This window comes from Nelusetta ayraudi, unplaced genomic scaffold, assembly GCF_046127955.1.
Source record: "Nelusetta ayraudi isolate G7.1 ecotype Tasmania unplaced genomic scaffold, CSIRO-AGI_Nayr_v1 ptg000070l, whole genome shotgun sequence".
Classification (NCBI taxonomy): domain Eukaryota; kingdom Metazoa; phylum Chordata; class Actinopteri; order Tetraodontiformes; family Monacanthidae; genus Nelusetta; species Nelusetta ayraudi.
Window position 1 is genome coordinate 656,223 of NW_027466120.1, and position 24,741 is coordinate 680,963.

The 24,741-nt window shown below is 44.3% G+C and overlaps 1 protein-coding gene across 3 annotated transcripts in view; it reads right to left on the bottom strand.

Annotated features, from left to right (window-relative positions):
- The window catches only part of espn (espin), a 32,105-nt gene extending 16,197 nt beyond the window's left edge, over positions 1 to 15,908 (bottom strand). For 2 of the 3 annotated variants that reach the window (XM_076042114.1, XM_076042113.1), the window contains exons 1-8: positions 15,098 to 15,907; positions 12,247 to 12,440; positions 7,620 to 7,806; positions 7,248 to 7,430; positions 6,612 to 6,743; positions 5,670 to 5,928; positions 5,028 to 5,311; positions 698 to 856 (exon numbers count right to left, since the gene is read on the bottom strand). In XM_076042114.1, the coding sequence (XP_075898229.1) occupies positions 698 to 856; positions 5,028 to 5,311; positions 5,670 to 5,928; positions 6,612 to 6,743; positions 7,248 to 7,430; positions 7,620 to 7,806; positions 12,247 to 12,440; positions 15,098 to 15,397 (1,698 nt within the window). In that variant the 5' untranslated portion in view covers positions 15,398 to 15,907. Of the gene's footprint in view, positions 1 to 697; positions 857 to 5,027; positions 5,312 to 5,669; positions 5,929 to 6,611; positions 6,744 to 7,247; positions 7,431 to 7,619; positions 7,807 to 12,246; positions 12,441 to 15,097 lie in introns of all 3 variants that reach the window. The other variant, XM_076042116.1, reaches the window with a different exon arrangement.
- Between the last annotated feature and the right edge of the window lie 8,833 nt (positions 15,909 to 24,741).

The following is a 24,741-nucleotide window of genomic DNA, read 5'->3' on the forward strand; positions in this document are numbered from 1 at the left end:
TTTTCTCTTTTCTATTCTTCTATTCTTATTCTTGGTGCTTGGTACAGACATATCTGCATACTGACACACTGAGATTCCAAAGTGCTGGAAAACACAACACACATGATGCAGAAATCTTCTGGAGAAGGCATGATTTTTTTTGTTTTGTTTTGTTTTGTTTTTTGCTCTGGCTTGTGTGCCATCTTGTCTGGGATTGTCCTGAGTCTTGGACAGTTTACACAATGGGGGTGTTGGCCAAGGAGGTGATGGAAATCAGGAGGCAGTTTGCATCAGAGGGCTTGCTGACAGGAGCCTTAAAGGACACAAGCTTATGTAACATGCTGGACGGAATAATGTGCAGGCAAATAGAGCCGTCGCTGTGCTAAAAACCAATGGCAACAAAACACGGGCCAGCTGAACTACCAGCCTGGAGGTGGTCAGTTTTGAGATGCCCATAACAAGCGCTGATAGTACAGCAAAGCTTGGAGCTGAACAAGAGTTAGTAGACAATATGGTACAGTAGGAGAAATGAATTTTATTTCTGGTTCTATCTTTTAAATGCGTCTACGTCCTTTTTTTTTTTTTTTTTTTGAACTTTATTGAGGGGAGCCTCAAGTTCCCGTCTGAGGTTCCTGTCTTTCGTTAGCAGCAGCTACAACTACATGCACACAACCCGTCAAAAGACAAACGTCCCCCATGTGTGAGTTTTTTGGCTCACCTCCTCATTGGGCGCCATGCCTCGACTCCCTCGGGGCTCAGCGACGTCTTGTCCCAGCGTCTTGTAGTAGTCTCCAGTGCTGGGCTGCTTGCTGAAGCCCCTCGACTTCCTATTTGAATCGACGCGCCGCAGCTTGTCCTGACTTTCTCCGGATGTCAGCTGAGGAAGAGTAAATTCATATTCATTCATTTCTGAGGTCCCACTTGTTATGACATCTGACTCTTTTTTTTTTTTTTTTTTTCATCTGAGTATGCAACGTAAAATGACCAAAAACCAAAAGTAGATCCATGTCCCAGCCTACTGTATATACTTGACTGTGCAATGTGGCCACAATCTTACAAGTGGACTCAGTTTTAATGGAACTAATACGTTCTATTATCCCTTGAAACTCTGATTTTCCAAGATCACGACCTTCCGCATAACCAGAAATAATCCCTTAGGGCAGAATTTCAGGTCAGAAAATCAGAGCCGCCTCGACAACGCAGATATTCAATAGAGCAGAGGGCGCACAGCAATTCTTCTACATCTTTGGAGATTCTGTTTCGGCTTCTATGTTTCAGAAAACTTATTTTGCATTTTTCATTGTCCTGAATGGCTTTAGTTTTAATAGTATTATTTTTAAATGTAAGAGAAATAATTACGTTGCACTGATAAAGCATTTTTTAAACATATACATTTTATTAGATTTGACACGACTACATAAACTGTAAACTTTGATTTGTGTCATGAGAGGCGAGGGCTCGATGAAATGGTTGAAATGTGGCTCAACATTCGCTTTAAGCGCGGCGCAACATATTCTTCCGTAAGACGATCTCAGTGGCGTTCCTCGGCGGATTAGCGCTCGTGTGCCACTAAAGCGGCCTTGCTTGAATACCAGAACAAGGTTTTTATTCAACACTGGTTAAACCACTAATGAAGTCTAAACTGCAGCGCCCACACTGTTTCATGTTCCGGGGCGATGCAACATTCCGGTTCTTTGCCCGACTCTCCGCCGCTCAATAAGCACGGTCGTTTATGTGACCTGTCAGTTGAGCCCTCTCACTTTCTGGCCCGACACCCGAGACCTGACGAGTGGAGCTTCAAAAGCAGGATATCGAGCTCCTCCTGATTATAGAGTCCTCAATGTGGGCCGTCGTGACGGCCCGGCCTACACACTGGCTGGACTGCACTGGTTTTGGAGGAAACGGGGCAGGAGCGGAAAGACAAAAGTCATACAGGGTCCGTATGACTTTACCCAACACAGAATACACCTGCGTTACTCTCAAATGGACCTCGAGAAGAGTCATCGACAAGCTTTCAACAACCATAAGAAAATCTGCAGCCGTTTTGCCTTTCAAATCCAGACGTCGGACTGACTGCAGGTCATTTACATCCTGCTCCTCGCAGACGTCGCGACTCTTTCCAGGAAATCCAGAGCGCCGAGCAGATGTTGGACGCGGCCTGCGAGCGGAAATAATATGCGACCGCGACCCCTGACCTCTCCCTCTTTGTGGTGTCCTGTTCCAGGTCCTCACGCAGCCGTTTTGGTTGTGTTTGCTAACGTCTGCCGTCAAAGAGAAACGGTCCCTGAGCACTCATCAGGTGGCGCTGGGGATGAAGGGGGGGGTAACGTGAGCCGGCGAGCCCTACAGATGGTTTGATTGCCTCCACAATGGCAAATGGACGGGGCCATTGTGCAAAAAACACACAAATGCTGCCGCAGGACCTCCCTGCTTTTTACTTGTCGTCTGTCAGCCAGAAGTCATTGTCAAAGACTTTTTTTTTTTTTGTTTTTGCAGTCTACCGTGTCGGCAAAGCGGTTTATTCTGGCCGCGGTTTGATTTTGTTCAGTGTCTCCATTTGCATGGAGTTAAGCAGAAGCCGCAGCTAACCGCTGCTCACACAACAGGTGGGCTTCTCGTTACATTTTACAATATTGGGGTAAAAAACAGACACACACGCAGCCGTGTGACGGTAAGAGGGAAAAAGTTCAAAGAGTTTCAACAAGATCTGTTTGAAGGAGCAGCTCCGGCACCTCTAGGAAACAGAGATTATCCAAAATACACAGAACAGCATGTCAGATGTTCGTCTGCAGTTTCATTATTTACAGTTACATTTTTTTTTTGTCTGCGATAAAGATATAAAAGTTGAAAAAAATCCTGAGCAGTGTTACCTTTGCTCCGGGATCCACTGAGTCTCGTCCAGGGAGCCCAGACTAGAGTTGTCACCAGACCCACAGCCCTGCGTCCTCTCCGCTCAGCCACCCGCCCGCCTGCCTGTCACTCTACCTGCCCTCTCACTTTACCCAGCAGGCCTCATCAATAAGCTATAGGGCTGTTGGTGGTGATGTCATCGCCTGCCCACAAGGCCGGCCCCTTCCCCAGTCCACCTTCCTTCCCTTCCTTCCCGACTCTGATGCAAAACATGGAGACTCCAGGTACTGCCTGCAGCGTGTTTAAACTTCTCAGGATTTAGGTGTCAGAACATTCTAGAGCCGTGAAGTGGCAGCAGAGAGCAGAGGGACATGAATTGTTGGAGGGTTCTCGGTCTGATTTTAAAGCAGGTTGAATGGTGACAGATATATTAATCATAAAGTTAGTAGTAAAAATAATAATCATAATAATAATAATTGTGCTAGCGAGATTAATACTTTGCAGGGAGAGTCAGACGTGTCAAAAATCAACGCTTAAACCTTGACACACGGTGCACAGCATCCTGGAAACACTGTCACCTGCTGCCCGACTGGTCCAATCAGCTGCTTCTTGACGATGCTGCTCCAGGTAGATTGTTTTTCCCAGTTGCATTCGGAACATTCCGATCTCACCTGCATGTTTGTGTGTTTCATGCGTGCGCACGCACGCACGCACGCACGCACGCAGGCGCTGGTGTTCATGTTCAGAGCTCTGTCTTGTGTTGTATAGTTAATGAGGGTGGTCACCTGGGTACCAGCCCAGGGAGGCGGAGGGGCGGCACTAATGATAAAGGCTTCCCAGCAAGGCTGACGACACATGGGTTCACAAACACACCACTGACAAAACAAGAAGCAGGGAGCAACCTGTGGATGGTACAGGGAAGAAATCACCTTTCAGAGTGTGTTTCCATTCGCTTGATTCTGTTCTCCCTGCAGCTGTTGGCTGGATGCACTTCAGCAGTATTGATCAGCTTTTTGCATTAATTGATGAAATATAAATATGAAGAACATATATATATATATATATATATGTATATATATATATATATATATATATATATATATATATATATACATATATATAAAAAATCAGGCATTCGGATATGTGGCTAAATGTGAATGGTCAGAGTTCTTCAGAGAGACAAAGGAAATGGTTACTCTTGGCTAATGTGCTTGACCATTAGATCATAAAACAAGAGGCCACGCGGGATTTACGGATGAAGACGACCGAATGAAGTCAGCTGGCATGAGAGAGGAGGTGCAGACAAGATGGAGACGGATGATTGGGAGATGAAGAGATAAAAAGAGAGAGAGAAAGTGATCTCTCATTTCGTCGGCTTGTGCAGTGTCATTCTATTCGTATAAGAGCAGCAGCGTCTCAACAGGTTTCCATGTGTTCTGCGGCGCAGCTGAAGCACCGGGCAGCTGCTCCCACGTTGATGCCGCTTCTAATTGCCGCCCCTCGCCCGCTTCTTTAAACACTTGGTCTGAGTGATCCGAAGCCAAATTAATTAGTGGAATTAAGATGGAAGCCATCACAACAGCCACAGTGTGTGTCAACCCGGAGAGGCTCCGGCCGTAATGAGCGTCTTTGTTAGCCTCGTTAGCGGCGCTAATACAAAGACATCTCTGTGTGCGCCCGGACAAGGCCCCGCTGTTACACAAGAGCAACGGCCCCGCTGATTAGACACAGGGGAGAATGGTGGTGAACGGCCAATTAATCACAGGCTCACATCACTCTTCTTTAGGGCCACTTCTTAGCATCCATCGTGTCTCCGGCGCAGCAGACAGCTGCAGGAACTGAGTCAGAATCTTCTGAGAAGCTGTATATGGAGAACAGTTGTACTGTTTTACCTCCTGGGCATTTTTGCTTGTCTTTGGGGCAGGTACCCCATCAAAAATCTATTGTTGATGCCAAAACTTTTTTAAAGAGGTAAAATGTTTAATTGATGGGCAGATTAACACAACTAGATGATCGGCCAATCAAATCGCAGCAACTCAATTCATGGTGAAGTTTAAAAGTGAGTCTTGGAAGTTTGAATGTGGTGAACATGGTCATTTATACACACACACACACACTCTCTGTGCATGAGTGTGAGTAAAACGTAAACAAACATCAACATCTCAGTGGTCAGACAGCAGACGGTCCTCTGCTCTCACCTTCTTCTTGGTGGTGTTGCTCTCCACGTGCCTCAGGTTGCTTTTCACCTTCAGGAACTCAGCCGACGACGGCTCCCTGGGTGGAGGCTTCGGTGCCGGGTAGCCCGGGGGAGGAGGGGGAATCGGCGGGCACTGCGGGGGCGGGGGAGGAGGAGGAGGAGGGTAGGCGGGCGGCGGGGGGGGCCGGGATTCGGCCTCGCTGCTCCTGGTGGCCTCCGAGCCCAAGTCGGGGTTCAGCATGTCCATGTACGCCTGCATGTCAGTGATGGCCGACTCGGACGCACCTGAGGCACAGACACAGTCCACGATCAGCGTTCCCTTTGTGGCTCTTCGTGATTTGGCCTCTGAGCTCAACATCAAAACCCAAGCAGCGAAATTGAACCCTTTCCTTTCTTTCAACATTGATGGTTTTAATCTATTTTCTGAGGGAGAGGAAACGTGAGCAGGGCCTTTGCTGCACCTGGAACAAGCAGTCTGCACCCAGACCACTAGGGTGCAGCACCTGTGTGCAATGCACTTGGGAAATAAGCCAATGAAAGGGAACACAGGGGTACACAATCCCGCCTTTCCTCCACTGCACTAAATACTGTTCAAAGAGTTTATGGCTAAGAAATGTTTATTTTGAATATGCGCTTTGCAGACCTGTATGTGCGACTGTGCTCAGCTGGGTGGGAGGCCCGCGGGACGTGGTCAGGCTGCTCCTCTTCTCCCCGGTGCTGGACTGGCTGGAGTTGGCAGAGTCGTAGTTGGACATGGAGCTGGAGGGCGAGCTGATCTCAAAATGTGCCGCTTGGCCTCCAGCAGCGGGCATGGTGGCGTTCGGGGACGAGAGGCCCGAGTCCGGCTGCTTGTACTCCAGGTCTGCCGAGGGGTCTCGCGACAAAACCCGGTGCTCCACGCTCTGCCACACAGGACACAATATACAACGTGTTTGTTGAGCAGCAGCAGCAGCAGCAGCAGCAGCAGCAGCAGCAGCAGCAGCAGCAACTCAACCAAAATCAAAAGTGTGAATAAAACACAATTTAGGACCACACTCCGCTTGAAATCGTTGTTTAATTATTGTTTCCTGCGGCTGGAAGACTTCAGCGTCATGGCTTGAGGGTGTGTGACCACTGGTGTGTTTCGCTAACAGACTCCTGAGCTCATCAGTGGTGTTTTGACCAATCCTTTTTAAAAAAAAAAAGAAAAAAGAAGCAAGTCTGGGCTGTCCAGTTGAGCCACAGCGTCTGTACGCAAGGCAGGCAAATTATTTTGTTACACTTTCCTCAGTCCCCGGTGGCTCGCCGCAGTACGAGTTTAATTAGCGCTTGCTAATGAAGCGTCTCGCAGCTGATCAAAACGGCTCCTGAGGCCGAGTGTCCCCCGGTGTGAAGAGGGGACCGCCGCGTTTCCCACACAGTTATTTTTCCTCGGGTCACCCGGTGGATTTAAGCGGGTGGGAACCATATGTTGAGCATTAGGACACACACAGACACACACGCACACACATATATGTAAGTTTTTGTTGCAGTCGATTCAGAACCGATCAGAACTAATTGATGCACGGAAAGCAGGAACGCCTGCCGACTCCGTCAAACGCAGTACCATGTTCTCCACAGTGCGCAGGTATTTGGCACACTGGTTGTGGCCGTTGTATTCAGCCAGCTCGGCCGCCGTGAAGCCGTCCTGGTCCTTGATGGCGAGGTCCACGCCGTTCACCACCAGGATCTGACAGCACTGTGGACATGAGGGAAGCAACCAAGGCAAAGCTGGGCATGATTTCTAGCAGACAAGCTGTCATTGAACATTTTAGCCCCCGAGTCGACGTCATCATCATCATCATCATCATCATCATCATCATCATCATCATCATCATATCATGACTGACAGAAACAGAGAGACTGCCAAACTCTCAGGCTTTCTGTGAGTGAAAAGCTACTCATTTAAACAACATTTTTAAGTCAGTGTTTGGTCTGAGTGGTCACTTATTCAAAGCGAAAAAAGATGGTCATAATCTGCACCATCATGATGTCCTTCAAATAAAAGCCAACGCACAACAGTTCTCTGCCGAACGACAAAAAAACATCAAGTCTGTGTCGCTCAGTATTTGATCAGGGTACGAGAGAAACGCTGCAAATCAATCAGCGTTTGATAAACGCCTCATGGAAATTGCAGAGGTTCCCTTCACTTTCTCCATTGAACCTCCCACCACCTCACTCCCTCGTCGAGACGGACACCGACCTCCAGCTCGCCGTTCTCCGCCGAGTCATGGAGCGGCGTCCCGCCCCAGTTGTCGGTGGCGATCTCGCCGCCGTGCAGCAGCAGCCAGCTGAGCACCTTGGCGTGGCCGCGGCTGGCGGCGAAGTGCATCGCCGTGGCACCGTCGCCATCCATGTCCGAGAGGCTGATCTTCGTGAAACTCATCTGGAGGGGGGAGAAAGTGGGAGGGGGGCAGAGTGAGAGGGAAGGGGCGGGGCAGGGGTTGGGGTGGGACATGTGTCACCACTCAAGTGGAAGATATTCAGCTGCTGCAGGGGTAAAAGTCAATAGAAGGCACGATATAAATCGCACAATAACACAACAAGAATGAGGGCGTCATCTGTCGTGACACACCAGCCAGACGATGACGGTGTTGTGGCCCATCTGGGCGGCGGCATGCAGGGGAGTCATCCCGTCGTTGGCCCTGACGCCGGGCTCTGCCCTGCAGTCCTTCACCAGGTACTGGATGATTTCCAGGTGACCCTCCTGGCAGGCCAAGTAGAGCGGTGTGGCACCATTCTTAGTCTGAGAGTTGACAACACTGTAGGAAAACAGGGTCCAAGGAAAAAAAGAGAGCTCAGTAGCCTGTTGCAGCCTCACCTTCAACAGCTTCTAAATAGCTACTGAGAAAATGAATGAATGAATGCTGATTATTATTGTTATTTTCCAGTCTGCTCACGCTGCGTGACTGCTTCTGTCCTCACAGTTTGAGAGCTCCAAGGATCTCGAGATCCAGCAGCATCTTCTTGCTAGCTTGTGGTTGCAACAAGCTCCTTTGCTATGCAGTAGATGCACAACAGCAGTAAAGGGAAACACTGAACACACCGATCAATCTAGCGAGGAGCTAAACGCAACATTAGCCTGGCATAACACATGGAAGCATTTATGAAACAGTGGCGTAACCAGATCACGCAGTCTTCATTTGGTCCTTTCTTAGCAGGCCACTGTAAGAGAAACATTTGCGCTGAATAATTAATGAGATTTAGGAAAGTGGCATTGATTCCACGGAACGAAAGTAACGTAGCTTTCAGCTTCTTTCGTCCTACTGACTCATTTACGTGCTTTGTATGCTTGTTTGACTGTGTATCCAATTCACCCTTTAGGCAGCCCTAAATAGTTTCAATGCATTGTTTAAAGATATAAAAATGAACATTTGTAACTGGTATGAAGTGTCACAGTCAATGCGTCTCACCAACCATTTGAGCTAATGCTTCTGAGAAACCCTGACAAATTTCTAAATATCAATTAGATTCGGAGAATATCTTAAAGTAGGCTCAACAAACCTTTGTTGTTTATACCTGTTAAGCCTTAAGACCAAAGTGTTTTTGGATTTACCTAAATTTGGACCAGTAAATCTTGAGGTACTGATGACAACATCCGTTGGACAATATCAACAAAGGGTTATTTCAAGAGAGTAGACGGCACTGACTCTTGGCCAAATCCTTCTCCCTTTTGCTTCCACTGGCCCTTGCGCCCGCCTCCTGTGAACGGGCTCATCCAATGCCTGCTCCTCCCTGCGTCCCAGATCTCCTCAGTCACAGTGGTAGGTCAGGAAGAGAACGGGCGCTTGCCCGGCTAAATCCCATAAGGTCGTGCTTTATTTGGACACTGCCAAATGAGCAATGAGTCTCCTAAGAAGATTATCACTCCCGCTGGCTTTGCTATGAGTTGTGCCAGTTACCAAGACAGTAGGTGAGGAGGAGAAGAGTAGGAAGGTGAAGGCGAGACAGGAGGGGCTTTAGACTGCTTGCAGATATCATCATGAGCACGCAAAATATTTGCATGAGAGAATGCAAAGATCTCAGTGTACAAATCAAGATCATTAAGCACCACAAGGCCACAGCTGACAATCATGTTGGGAAAGATGTTGGAACGTACAAAAGAATGTGTTGTGGACGGAACCTTTTTGTAAAACCTCCCCCCCCAAAAAAACACAAGCATCTATTTAATATTCCACTAATTAAAAGGGAAATAATCTTTCATCCTGTCGCCAGGAGGTGAACGAGAACATAGTTTATATAATAATAATAAAATCTGAAAGTTTAGCCAACCTGGGCCAACCGTTGGCTGCTAACAAGGGTCGGTATCTGACAAAAGCTAGCAGTTTGTTTTAGCAGTGGATTATCGGCGAGGGCACCAGACAGGATTGAAATGAAGCTACACTGGCACAACTTTGCTTTAGCGTAAGAGGCTGGTAACTCCCCCCCGCCAGTGAAGAGCTCTTGAGGAACCCGGTGTAGGTTTCAAAGAGCTAAGAATGGGTTTAGCCTGCTGTGACCACAGCGCTAGCAAGCAGCACACGGGCCACTATACCTCGTCAGTCACTTTGTCACTCAAGGAGAAAAGGACACAAGTGGCCGACATCTGATACATATTCTGTTCCGCTCTGAAGTGTAATGCCGTCAGTCACAGCGCCCCCCCTGGCAACATGGTAACTAAGGCTGAGGATACCCCCTGTCATTGGGTAGTGATGAAGCTGATGTCACACTGATTGTCTTTTCGCCTGCTAAAAGCTTGTGACGTGGATCGCATGACCAAAGATTTGCTTATGTTAGGCTAGACAAGTGCAAATTATATTGACTGTAGTCCATAAAGCTGGAAAAAAAAAAACAACAACATTTTTTTACTTTTCATCTTGTGTCGCATCAAACAAATCTTTGGCATGAATTAACTGTGCAATTGAGACACATGTTGTAATTATTGCACACGATAAAAAGTGGCACGCTGCATATTATTAAGAAAAAAAAAACAGGACTCAATATTATCATTTTATACTTTTGAAAAACATCAGATCTTCATGTTACCCCCTATGAGTTCATAAACCTTTGAGGATTGTAAATGTAAGTTTACTTGATGAAACAAAGTGTGCAGTGTAAACATGTTGGCCCCATTGCCACGAAACTACCTTGTTTTTTTTCCTCAGTTTAAAGCCCAAAACAAAAAGGGGTATTTTTCCAACAAGCTCTAAGAAGTTATTAAGGAGATTATTGCCAAAGGGAGTACATGCAGCCAGAGAGAGGGAGAGAGAAACTCGCTCCATTGCCCCCTCCTTCCTTCCCCTGTAGCCGTGCAATGCGAAACACCTCCCTCTGGAAAACCAAAGAGCTCAAAAGCAAAAAGCTTGAAAGACCAGCGCTAAATCTCTGTAAACCCTTAAATACAGAGCAGGACTCACAGACTCATATGTACAAAGTGTCCTTGTACTTTATGTTTATGCATCTATTCATCTTCAGCAGTTGAAAAAATATTTTATATATTTTTTCGCTGTTCTGACTCTTTTCTTATACGGCCTCAAACTGGACAAGAGAGTCTGGATCAATTTCTACAATTTCGTTTTTAAACGGAACCTTTTATTTCAGGGCAACAAAATTGTATTCATTCAAAAACTTCATATGTCTCGTCACAAATTTTGCAAAAGTTGCAAATTTCCCCATCGTGGGATCAATAAAGTTCTTCTTCTTCTTCTTCTTCTTCACCAACACAAACCAACACAATCAACACAATTCAACACCTCAGTTGAAAAAAAGTCTGGGCCGAAGGTAGGAATTATGGTTTGGCCAATGATCTGATAATCTGAGCTAATTGCTTGCATAACCCGTCTGAAGTCTCCCTCTCAGTGGCTCCCTGCTTTGTGTGGCCGGGCCTATCAGCAGAGACACAGCAGCAGCACAGGCGTCTGTTGGTTTTGGTTCTCTTTTGACGCCGACGGGCAAACTGCCACTTGTAAATCAGGGGAACAACAAAAGAGGCCGTGGCTGCCCGGCAGAGACCCCCTTTCACCTGTCAGTCCTCAGCTGAACTCTCACATTGAAAACAGAAGGTAAACGTTCCGGCCGTCTCGCTGGAAACTAAAAAGGGGGCTGCTTATCCAAGACCAGTCCCTTTATCCGTGACCTCAGGTGGTCGTGGAGTTTCTAAGTTGCTGCTGCACATTCTTAGTCCTCTGAACAGCTGATTGGATGAAGATATATCAGATATAAATAATACTGGTAATGAGCCTTAGCCGTCAAACTGGCCCACAATCCTTCCACTGTCTGTCCAAAGGCTGCATTCGAAGAAAAATAAATAAATCTTGGGATGAGCTTCCTTTGATGCAATTCACTTCCTGTTTTTTTATGTAACCCTTAAGCATGCGGGCGACGTGAGCAAGGACAACATGTGGTCCGCGGGGAATTTCTTTCAACGATCAAACATTTTAGAGTGACCGTCGATTTAAAACCAACTACTTGCCGCTTGTTGCACCAAACCAGAGTAGTGTTCCTGCCAGACAATGGCTGCGAGCTGCTAGCGGCGGTGGCGGCGGCGGCGGCTATTCAAACGGATTTGTTTCCCTCATTATCTTATCGCCGGTTGGCCCCGCCGTGCGTCGTCGTGGAGATGCTGGTACACAGCAACGGTGTGCGGGAGAGTGAATGGGGGCCTGGCTATCAGGGAGCTGCCGTGTCCCTCGGGCCCATTAAATTTTCAGCAGCCGAGCACCTGTCTGGGCAGAGCGCGAGGTCCCTCCCTCCAGCAACACGCAGCGGCTGTTCAGGTAAAAGGTTACGCACCGGCAGCTATTAGTAAGCATTCTTACCAACACAACAGCGAGCGGCTCAGTCAGCTACGTGGCCGTGTTATTTTCACCCTCAGCAGGTGGATCTAAGTTTGCCAGAAAAAAAAAATCTTCTTTTCGTTTGTTTTATTGCAAACAGTCAAAAAAAAAAAAACAGCACATACAACAACAACAAAAAAAAAGCACTTCAGCATCTGTCTGAGCTTCAATCTCAAGAGACTTCTTCCGAGGTTTTCCTATTCAGACTTACAATAACTGGGGGTATAAAACTGTTTCCTATATCACTTTGTCCTTATGGGAACCACAAAGATCGCTACGTAAACACAAACAGAGTCGCAAGAGGAAAAATATATATGCCGAAACATTTCAATTGCTCGCCACTCAGCTCCCAGCGTTGGTTTGGTTTCACTTTAGAGTTTCTCTTACTTGGGGCTGTGCTCCAGTAGCAGTCGCAGAGACAGCAGGTCTCCCTTGGCAGCAGCGTAGTGAACAGGCAGGGCCCCTGTGTCTGTGGAGGCCCCGGGATCCCCCTCCCCGCTCTTCAGCAGCCACTCTGTGACCTCAGGGTGACTGAACCGGGCTGCCAGGTGGAGGATGCTGGCACCAGAACTGTCCTTTTGCTGCCAGTAAAATAAGGGGTGGAAAAACAGCTCTGTTAAATGACTCTGTATGGATTTTCTACACCACTGCACATTCAGCCCCCCTGGTTTCGAGCCCAATCGCTGAACCTGCCGGCTAAAACGGACCCTTAATTGGACCTTCCACATGATTGGAAGGAGACGTAAACAAGGTCGGCCGCGAGGCAAGGCACACTCGGAGGGGAGGTACAAACACCTGGCCCCCTGGGGGAGGTAACAGTGCCCTTTGTGACATCACAAAGGACTGATGTCTGGCAGCAGTGGGCTAACTCTTTCCTAGATACTGTCAAGGTGGTGGGTGGCTCGAATAAATCCAGAAAATGAAAGCCTGTGAGGAGGCTCAGGACTTGGTTGCAGAGTGACCATTTTGATTGATTTTTTTTTTTTAAAGTCTGAAATAAGAGATCTGGGGTTGTGTGTATGCATGGATGGGTGAGGAAGGGGTGTTTTGGGGTCGCCAATCGGGGGAGGGGTGTTATCGAGAGGCTGACTGCTAAATGTTCATGATTGCAACAGCATTCCTTCCATAAGCACCTGAATGTGACTGTGTAGTCAATGTATTTGACCTTGTAGGGGCTCAAACGGGGGCATAACTATTGGATATTATGTTCACAGATGTTATATTTCATCTGTATTGAGACAAAAATTGATTTAAAAAAAACAACAACAAAAAACAAAGGACTGATGTCCAGGACTGTGTGTTTTAAATGCACGCTTCCAGATCAGGTGACACAAGTATAAGGAATAAATAATAGACTTTTCCCATTGGTGTGGAGTTTACTGACAGTCTGGAAACACACATCATTGATAGAAACCACAGGTTAAGTAGATTTCGGACTATTAAATCATATACATGCAGTTCCGCTTGAGTCTTTCATTTCTTTTAAACAACTGTTGTGTTCATCGGTGCAAATCAGAACACCAGGTTGTAGTTGTGTTTCTACCTGACAGACATTGTTTGTGTTTTTCCTCAAATGGATGTCTGTTTTTTTTTCCATTACATTTGACGTCTCATCGACAAGGAAGCTGACGTTCCGCTGTGGCGTAAGTGCCCCGACTGAGCATCATCACGGGCAGATGATATCACTGTGACGCTGTAACACGAGGCAGAGGGACACGATGATGAAAAGTGAAAGCTTGTATCTGCCGTCCATCAGGGGGGAGCGTGCGGCTGGTGGTAACTGAGAGGCTTTCCTAAATGTCAGCCAAGTATCTTATCAGTGAGTTGGCAGTGCACGCAGGAAGGGCTGGCTGTGCTCTTTGTCGCAGTCCTTCAGGCTAGGAGACCAGGCGCTCCTTTTACTGTGGCTCTAATTTAGCATCACACATTACTAGCATTACTACAGAGGTGATGACCACCCCCAAAAGAGGGTAAGGCTGAGTTTGACTTCAATGCTTCAATCCAGCTTCAGACGTGCCATGATTTATTTATTTTTTTTACAAACTACTGCTTTACAAACTACTTCCTGGCACAGTCGCCCCCGTGAGGACTTTGCATCTTAGCAATGGCATGGAAATGAGGAGCGTAAGTCACAATGTCTTGTTGTGTAAGCCATCCTAGTGGGTTTCCGTCGTGTCCGTGTGTGTCCTGCCACGCATTCCCAGCACTGCACTTCATGAGTTTCAGAGAGAAGCGTTCACAAATCCTCGCTCCCTACACTGCTCTAACATATCACCGTGGGAGCATGAAGCAGAGCAGCAGCACAGCATCAAGCAGGAAGTTGAATGTGTTGTTTCTTCTTCTTAGGTATTTGGAACAACCGCTGTCCATTTTCAAGGTGCTGCAGTGCCTTCAGAAATCTCCGATATTTTTGCAGCTCATCACATCAGCTTTTAGGACTGAAACTTAATTCATGGTGTGATCTGGTGTCTTTGCCTAAACAGTATTGATTAGCCATTCTTAAAGTTGGCATACGACACTGAAATTTTCATCTCGAACTTCAGCGCCCAAGGACTTTTTAACCAAATGTGTCTATAAATGTCCACCAGTCAGCACACATCTGGCCCTCCGTTTACAGCTGCCCACTAAAATGCATCAGTTTTTACCAGTAAACTAAAGACTGATGCTTTGTTTGACCCTCTGCATGTTTTATGGGGGGAAAGCAGGTCAGTCTTGGCAGAGGTGGCAGAATCAACATCTGGCTGGAAGTGTTGTCACTTGCCTGCCAGAGGTTTTGTGTCAGCATTCTTTATGACATCATAAAGGGGTGATTTTTTTTCAGTTTTTTGGGACAAATGTACACGTCTTGCTGCTCTTATTTGAAGGGAGTTCATTTGCAAGACACAAGTAGTTTTGGTCTTGAAGCGTTGTGAAAGTTGAGTTACATATATATATTATCAGATATTATATCCTTGGAAGTTTAAAGAAGGAGTCTTTTGCAACGCCAATATTGCCATGCAGCCATCTTGACCCCTTCAGCCCCCAAATATGTGGTTGCAGGAAGAATCACTCCCAGATCAAACTGTTCCTGAGGGAGATGAATGGATGACTGCTGGGAATCTGATAATCAGGAGCAGCAATAATAATAATAATAATAATAATAATAATAATAATAATAATAATAATAATAATAATAATAATAACAATAAACAGTTCGTGATAATGCTGCTGTCTTGGTGTCAGAGCCGTCATCACTCACCTCTGGTCGACATCCGCCCTGGGTCAGCAGCCACTGCAGGCAGGCCAGGTTGCCGGTGGCCGCGGCGTCATGAGCCGGAGTCGCCCCGTTGTTCGCCACGCTGTTGCCCGGCAGTCCGGCTTCCTCCACTAGGAACCGCACACAGGAGAGCTTCCCGGCCCGGGCTGCGTGGTGCACGGGCGAGGCCCCCAGCACGTCCTTGACGTCGCCGGGGATGGCTTTAGCCGCTAATTGCACTTTGAGAGTCTGCACGTCGCCCTGGCGGGCGGCCACCAGGGTCCGGTCCTCCTCCACCACCATGGCTGCTGCAGGCAGGACGACCCCAACAACACCCCCCCCCTCCCCCTCCCCCCTCTCCCTTCCTTCCTTCCTTCCTTCCTTCCTTTGGCAGAGACGCGCAGGCAGAGCCCGTTCTTCACTTCACCTCGCTGATGGGGATCTCCATTCTACCCATCTAGGAAGCTACAGGTGGTTGACACATTGTACCAGAGCCAAGCGGGTCCGGGAGGGACATCCGAACCCCATCCGTTCACATCCAGGGAAGAAATGTTTACATAGTGGACAGGAGCTCTTCTTCCGTTCACCTCAAACGCCAAACTGACCTGCGCCTTGGCGTTTCGCCGACCAAGCGGTTCAATTATGCGTCCCGGCTCCTCTTTGACGCGCGCATGACGGACGCCCGTGGCAAGAAGTCCGAGTTCCTTCCTCTTTTTTTTCTTTTTTTTTTTTAAACGTACTTCATTTGGTTTTTATTCAGCTCGCCCTGTTCTCCGCCTTGTTGTCACGCGCCTCTGAGAATATTCCGCGGTGTTCCCCCCACCCCCGCCCCTCCACCTCGCTCTTAAACAGATGGCGACATGGGACTCAGCGCCTGCTAAATAATCCATCCAGGGGGAGGATCTCTGAGCCTGTAACAGGTTGTTGCTTTCTGGAAAATCGGCTCACAAGTTAAAGGGGCCGTGCCGTCAGGGACACAGAATCACACTGCTGATGTAGGTGGGGGTCAAGTCCAGCGGTGGCCCGCTATTCACTTTTTATTTATTTTTTTTATTGCACGTCATTTATTTTCTGAATTTAAAGTAGATTAGAATGGAACACCTTTGATGATCCTACATTGGGGGGGAAATTTGCTTTTATTACAGCAACAACAACAACAAAAAATAGTTCAAAGAGAGCGAAAAATTATTACAAAAAAGCTTACGTGATGCTTGATATGAATAAGTGATTATTTTGTACGTTTATGAAATGTAAAGTGGTTAAAAAGGTGAATTATTTTTTATTGAGTGCTTTTGTAAAGCCTGGTGGCTGCAGGGAGGAATGACCTGCTCCTTCATGAAGGCGCAGCAGTCTGGAGCTGAAGGAGCTGCTCAGGCTCTCCACAGTGTTGGTGGGAGGGGTGGGAGGTAAACGAACAGTACGCCTGCTTTATACCTCTTTCTTTCTTTTGCCTGACAAAACATATCCCTTAAAACCTAGAGAATTTATTGATTGTGTGGCTTGGCCTTAAGTTTATTAGCTGCCTTGTAGAAGCTTTGGGTGTTATTGCTCGCATCCAATATGAAAATAAATAAATAAATAAATAGTAGTAGTAGTAGTAGTAGTAGCCTTTGTTGTCATTGTATGACTATATATAGCAATGCTAAGAATAGCTGAAATCCTGGCGGCTATAAGCAAAAGGTTCCTCAAATAAGAACACAAACAATACAAACAATAAAAAGTATAAGCACCGGATAGGAAAGCTAAGAGCCGCTGCACTCATGATGCTTTTTCACTTATAAAACCGTATATTTTATGAGACCCATATACTGAAATTTGAAGTTTTGTTTTTGTTTGTTTGTTCTTTTGAAGAGCGTATTTTCCTGAAAAAATAAGTTCAACTGAAGTGAACCGCCATGGAGTTGGGCTGATCTGTAATACTCTTCATCACCAAACGGTGGCAGGAAAGTTTCATATGCAGCAGGTTGGTTGAAACGCCACCTGAGGATGTTGACAGGTGGCTGGCCAGATATCGAGTTTTTTTTTCATTTTTATTATGATTATTATTTTTTAATTCAATCAACTGTCGCCATCACACACACACACACACACACACACACACACACACACACACACACACACACACACCATTCAATACTGAAGAAGAATATATAATATACATGGAGCAAGTGCTTCTCTTCTGGAAACAAAGCTCCCGTTTCAGGTTTTAATTGTCATCAACACATATTTACGTGCATGTGAAGGAGATTTCAAGCTTATAGGTGTTCGGTTTATTATCATTATTATTATTATTATTATTATTATTATTATTATTATTATTATTATTATGATTGTTATTGTTATTATTGGTTTAATGTGACAGATGTTATTGCCAGATTATAGTGTTTCAAATTCATATTTTGAATTTTGCATCTTTATGTAACTGGAGTTGAATTTGACTTTGGTTTTTCCTCTGCTCTCTCTCTCTCTCCCTCTCTCTCTCTCTCTCTCTCTCTCTCTCTCTCTCTGTGTGAACACAGGGTTTGATTCGGGGGGAGGGAGGCGGGGGGGGGGGGGTTTCATGGGCGAGTCTCGTGCCTGACGCGTGCCTCTCTGGACCATCTGTTGCACAGGTCTAACTGTCATAGACACGGTGCTGATTTCTTCCGCCCCTCTGGGGTTTGGGAGAGAGGTGGGGGAGGGGAGGGGCTGTTCCCACGGGTGTGACTAATACTACAATTCCCCAAAGGAAATAGACAATGATGACACTTCTAACACGATACTTGATCCGTGAGTGTGATTCAAGCTTTTAAGCACCATTTTTCCAGAAAGGGCAAATATGGAGATAAACCACAAATACTTTTACTAAACTCTTAAACTTTTTAAATATTTTCAATGCGCTGATGAAATAATACGTTTATTTATTTATTTATTTATTTATTTAATACATTAATATATTGTGAGAGAGAATTGCTTATCAATAGACTGTGTACGTTTCGTGAGGGGTTAAAATTTTTACGAACTCTAATATTGACCCACGCACTATTAAAGATATTTTAGACTGCCCCGTTCAACATTCGTCTTCACGTGTATTAGTCGTCAGTTAACCGCAGCGTTTCTTTGAAAAACAAAAAAGCAAAACTGCACACTTTAGTGGCTCAATCATACGAGCAGAGAACAGGTGTTTGGTGCAGCTGCCGCCAAAAGTGAACCGCGTTGTGTGTAGGTGGTCTGTTTCTCCCCCCCCCCCACCGCAGGATTAGTTAAAGACGATGAGAAGCCCCGTCCCTATTGAAGTGGGAAGGCTCCCACTAACGGTCTTCCTGAGGTGTGGGAAAGCAGGGATATTCCTTGCACGCGCCAGACATGCGACAGTTATTCAAATGAAGCTCAATTATTCAAGCGTGGGCCCCCGTCTATTGTGCGGCCACATCTGCTGCTGCGCGGGAACATTCGAATTGGGACACTGCCCCCTTCAAGTTATTTCCCACCGCCAGTTCGCACCACGCATGAGGCAAAAAGCCCACAAAAAGCGGCCACCAAGAGGAACCATCCGAATTCGCTGGTTGAAGATTCACAAAATGTGAAGCTTTAAAAAGAACTTGCATTATTCTGCCTATTGGTGATCCCATTCTCAGACTCAATAACTAAAACTGGAACGGTCTTTTTTTTATTATTATTATTATTATTTGTTGGTTCATATACTTTCCAGGCCACCTACACTGGAGCTTTGTTGTTGTATTGCTTCTTGAGGTAATACTACTACTACTGCTACTACTACTAGTAGTAATGATAATAATAATAATAATAATAATAATAATAATAATAATAATAATAATAATAATAATAAGAAGAAGAAGAAGAAGAAGAAGAAGAAGAAGAAGAAATGAAATAATAACAATAACAAATTTCGAATTTTGAAACCCTTCCCTGCAGCTCAAATGCGGCTCGGTGTTCGGCAGTTAAAACACTGGCCATTCTGCGCATGTGCAGCGGCCAGCTGTCTGGCGCGTGCCGTGTTGCCACTGCTCGCGCTTGATTGAAGGAGGGCGCGTGCAGGGAGAATGCCTTCAGTGTGTGTGAGACCCCAGAAAGTAGGACAACATATAACAGCGTTTAAATGCAACTTTACTGTTAACACACTGTTTGTCAGTCCAGTTATAAAGAAACAGTCGACACAATGGAGGAAACCTTTATTGTCATTGAATGAAGACACACACACACAAAGAGAAGAAATTATTTTATTTCTCTACCAAATGTCAAATGCTTTACTGTTGTAAAACTACCACTGCTACTATTGCGAATAGCTTGCTGTCTTTCCTTTTTAATTAATTTCCTTCTTCTTTTATCTCTTAAATTTCCCAGATAGCCTTAAAATAAGTACTACTAAAGTATCAATCACGTGAATCTTATCACATATCATTATTACTCATGATCTAAATTTAAGAACATAAAATCTACATTTTACTTAATTGCACTAAGACGTCTTAGTACGTTACTATTGTATTTGGTGTCTCTGTCGTGTCCCATAAGATCACACATATTCTTATATTATTAAAAGCTGGTGCTTGAATATATAGACAGACGCTTTCTTCGTGTATCTTTTTGAGGAAAACAGGCTAAAGGCCGTATATTATTTGTTGGCCCATTCATATTGCTGAACGAAGCTATTGATTTTTTTGGTGAGCACGTCACCTATACATCTCATGACAGACATTTTCTGCAGATTGACATGCAGACATTTCTTCGGTTAACCTTTAAACGCTCTTCTTGAGTGTCAGTCGTCTGCGCGTTCTCGTCTCCTCCAATTCACCATGTGACGCGGGCGTGGTGTCTCTCCCGCAGAGATCCGGTCACGCGTGAGCTGCAGTGAGAATTTCCACCGTCAGACTTTCTCACACTAGGGCTCATTAACGACTGACAGAAACAGGCCAAACTAATACGACGAGACAGGCTTTTTCAATGCCGGGTTTACAGTCAGGGGCACCTCATTTCAAGAGGTCACGCGGCAATACTCCTTTAACTCCATAACTGGAGCTCAGCCTTTATCACGCGCGAAGAGAATTAAAATCGGTCAACATAGGCTATACAGCGTACAGCAAGTGGTGGACATTTAAAAGCAGCAGAGGTTTATGTGTGAACGTCATACATTGAAAAACAATAAACAGACTAGAATAGTTGCACACTCCATAAAGATAAATGTGATCTGCCAATATGTTTAACTTGTTTAATAAACTGTTCAAACCAAGTAGTGCAATGTTAAATCATATGACTTTAAAAAAACAAAACAAAAACAAACAAACAAAAAACACTTCATCATAACCATTATTAAATGCAGTTGCAGAAGTGAAACGTTTCAAAACACAAAAGTCATACGTAGTTCAAAATGTATTATAAATGAATTTGCTGTTAAAATGGAACTCACCACGTCCGCAGGTTTCCTGCCTTTCAGGGGGGCCATGTGTGCACGAGCTCATCTTGGCTCGGAGGTTCAACTCGTATTGAGCGCCCTTTTCCACCACGAGCTCAGGGGCTCCATCATAGGGACGCGTTCCCGCTTGTGGGCGTTCCCCTGTCGTATGTCACGCCCCTCTGCACGCTTCAGGAAGACCGTGCAGGTGACGCGCAATGAGCTGAAAAAAAAAACACACACACAAATGTGCGAAATTATATTTATTTTTCGACATTTTTTCTCTACTTAATATATTTGTTTTTATGTTTAGGTTTTTGTGTGTGTGCCGTATATCGTTTTTGCCGGTAGTTTGAACAATGAAAAATTCATAGTTTCACCTCCTGCTTATGGAAAGAGATAAATCGTATCTCGTCGGTATAATTTATTTCTTAATTCGTTCAAAAAAAAAAAAAAAGAAATCTAGAACGCTTCATTCTTGTGTTCTATAAGTTTTTTGCAAACAGTTTCTGAACTCTGAGCACCAATCTTCTGCCACCGTTCGAATCTGCTGTCTTTGAGATCCTTCAGATTGTCTTGCCTCGTAATGATTAAGTTTTTGAGAATATTTTCCATCTGTAAACAATTGCATTCTCCCGATTAGTCTCCCACACGGGCATTTCCCTCCGGAGCCCTCCTTTAATGGTCCCCGTGTCTGTAACCACAAAATAATCCATCGGAGCAGGAAAGCCATCTGCTGCCTTTGTTCGGCTGGCTCGTGCTGTTCTCGTGCCCAATATAGGCGCACAATAGATTCCCCTCTGAAATCCAATATTCAAAAAAACAACCCCGCCAACTATCCTCCCATCTACTCTGTCCGGTACCGCTCGACATGCATGTATTTATGTACTTTTACATTCATATCACATCATACATATCAGGGAAAGAAAACGATGTGAAATATGTTTGCCTATATATGTGTGTATGTGTTTCTCTCTCTCTCTCTGTGTGTGTGTGTGTGTGTGTGTGGACTCCTCTCCAGTGTGTGAAACGCCATGGGGATCAGACGAGGAGTCTGTCAGACTCAACAGCCATTGGAGGAGACGCTTGTGTGACGCGTCAAGTTTTACCTTTGTCATTTCTTATTTGGAACAAAACAAATTTGCGCCACCGCCACCAGATGTGAAGCCAGCCCGAAGCTTGGCTTCTGGCTTGGTTGGGCTTGGAAATCTAAATCCTGTCTCTGATTTATGCGCCGAACAATAAAGCAACCTCCCCCGCCCCTCCCGCCAGGAAAACAAAAAAGTTTGTCCGCCTCCGAAAATGATGCGAAGCTTCATGTTTTGTGTAACCATGTGCTTTCATTTCGAATGGAAAAACAATCTAAGTGTTCTATAAGCATTATACAGTCCACATTTTTTTCATTTGGAAACCACTATAACTTTTTTTTAAATGATCGATTTAAGAATAAATACATTTTAAAAGTTTGCTTTGCATGAAACGCACGATTTTATCTATATATTTTCAGTCTCTAGCAATAGCGACACAATATTTGAGTTAATATGAGGTTTTAACTGATAAAAGCCTCCAAAGATTTTATTCTGAGTCATTTTAATACACACTCGTGCATTTTGCCATCAGTACACTACAGGCTCTATTCTTTTGTTGGCGTCTTAGCAACCACGTGACGCGTTTGGATGCTGAGGCAGACTGGCATCAGATGGACGTCGTGCAAGGGGGAAAAAGTGTGTAGTTTTTTTTTGTTGTCACGGATGCGACAGACGCTTTGCGCAAACAGCGTTGTTTTAGGCGTGGGAAGCTTCTTGCTACATTTTGATAGGTTTTCCCTCTGTATCCCCATGTGTCGACGTCTCAACCCCAAACACAACAACGCCAACATAAGGCTCGCCAATGACAATTTTAATTCTCAAATGAGTCTTCAGTCATGTAAACATAAACAATCTTTCAAAAAGCGCATCAAACACATTGTTAAGCCGAAAATGTTGGTTGATTGAAGAACACATAGACTTTTATTTGCTTATTTATCTATGATGCAATCGAATGCATCACATTTCAGCTTTTTAACCCTCATCCTTGTCAGACACAATATTACAAAAAGGTTTTAATGTTGTACACCCACAACAATTGCATAAAAATTCTCAGGAGGACGTTTATTTTATTTATTAAAAATGCGTGTATACACGAAACTGACTCTAAACAATTACAGGAATAAAGCTACATTAAAAACACATAAAGATTTTGTTTTGTTTTGTTTTTTGCATGAAGAAATGGAGCAGGGCTGCTGCGTCGAATGCAGAGGACAAATTTGGCATCCTTCGGTATATGAGACAATCACTGGATACTTTAACTTGAACTTGTCCATATATTTTTTGGAACACACGGTTGTGGTTGAAATAATCATTTGGGGCAGACAATCTAATATGTCTGAGCTTATTTCTCTGTAGAGCCACAACAAAGCAACAGTGCTTCCACACTGGTCTGGGTTGAAAAGCCATGCAGAGGTTACTATTCTCATGCAAGTGGACATTAGACTTCTGAAGCTAAAACGTCTTAGCAAAGTCAGTCCATGAAAGTGAAATTCATTATAGAAGCTGAAGTATTGTTTCCATTTGGAGCGCTAAAATTTGATAAATATCACTTTCAGTTGTTTAGGGTTAATGGAGATGTACATCAGAGGGCATATTTATAAACAAGAAAACATTATTTGTATTCATGAGCCAGGTTCTAATAAATGTTATCCATATGACCTTTAATTGATTCATTCATGCTGACAAGATTCAATCCACCATTCTTCATAATCTCTTGTTTTTTTTCAACAGAAATGGTAAAAAAAAAAAATCAACATGTGATTAAAAAGAAAGCGATAGAACAGAGGCGTCTTCGTCTGTAAGGATGTCGATGTATCTGTTCAGGACCATGGACAGGGGCCACTGTTTAACTCAGGAAACCACAAAGTGAAGATGGCTGTGTGAAGCATGACACATAATCCAATACCATCAAATCACCAAAAGCCTGAAACTTCAAGAGCATTGTCGACATACTAACAATTCTAGTTACATTTCTTCTGCTATGAGGGCATACCCATGATCAGCATTAGAATGGCTCTGTTGCACATACATTTAGCCTCTTTTCCATTTGTGAAACTTTTTTTTTTTTTTTTTTAATTTGAAGTGTAAAACCACCCCCAAAGATTAAAATACATGGATTGTTAGGAATAAACCTGCAAAATGGGGTAGAATACCATGATGAGTCCTTGCAACTAAGATTTTGATATCAGTCTGACTAATCTTTAGGTATTTGTAGTCACTGATAGAGTGGCAAATGTAGAAAGCTATGCTGCTGAGACCTTTATAGTTCTCAATCCCCGGTGCAATGATTGTTAAGGATCCCTGAGGCATGACGGTTTAGTTCTTTGTTGCAATAATCCGAGGCATTTGTCTCATTTGAAGAAACCTTTCTTTGTCTGAATCTACATGTACAGTTAGCTTTACAGTTAGCTTTATTCAGTCATCTGTTTTGAGATTTTATGACATTGCATATTTAAGAACACTCAAAATAATAATAATAACAATAATAATAATAATAATAATAATAATAATAATAATAATAATAATAATAATAATAATAATAATAATAAATTTTATTTGAAGGCGCCTTTCTGGCACTCAAGGACACCATGAAGACATCTTAAATAATAATCATAAAAACACACAGGCTGTAAGAAAGGGTTAAAAAAAAATGCAAACAAGTAAAATCAAAAATATCAACATTTGCAAAACAAATAAAATCAGAGAGAAAAGGCAGTCCAGAACAGGACATACAAGTCCTGTACAGTGAACAAGAACATTCCGGTGGTTTTGAGGAAATGTTTAAGTTGAGGGAAGGTGAATATAGTTTAAGGGCATTGCTTATGTTTTCAGTTTTCATGTGAAATACAGTGTGTGTCAGTGTTGGGAGTAACATTTTGGAATGGACTCAATGATGGACTCAAAACTGTGTAATTCTCTTTCGGAATTCAGAAAGACTTTAAAGCACAAAATAATGAAAGTCTATATGGTAAATTGAATGTAAATGAGAAGAATGAGAAATTCATTTTTTTTTCCTTATCATAAATGTTCTGGGTTATCCATGATTGCTTAAACTCATGGATGGTACAGGATAGGCAGAAAGAAGCCCTTTCCTTTTTATTTCTGCTTTGTTGTAACCAAAATAAAGTCATTCATTTATTCATTCATTCATTCAGGTGGTTCCCTATTAT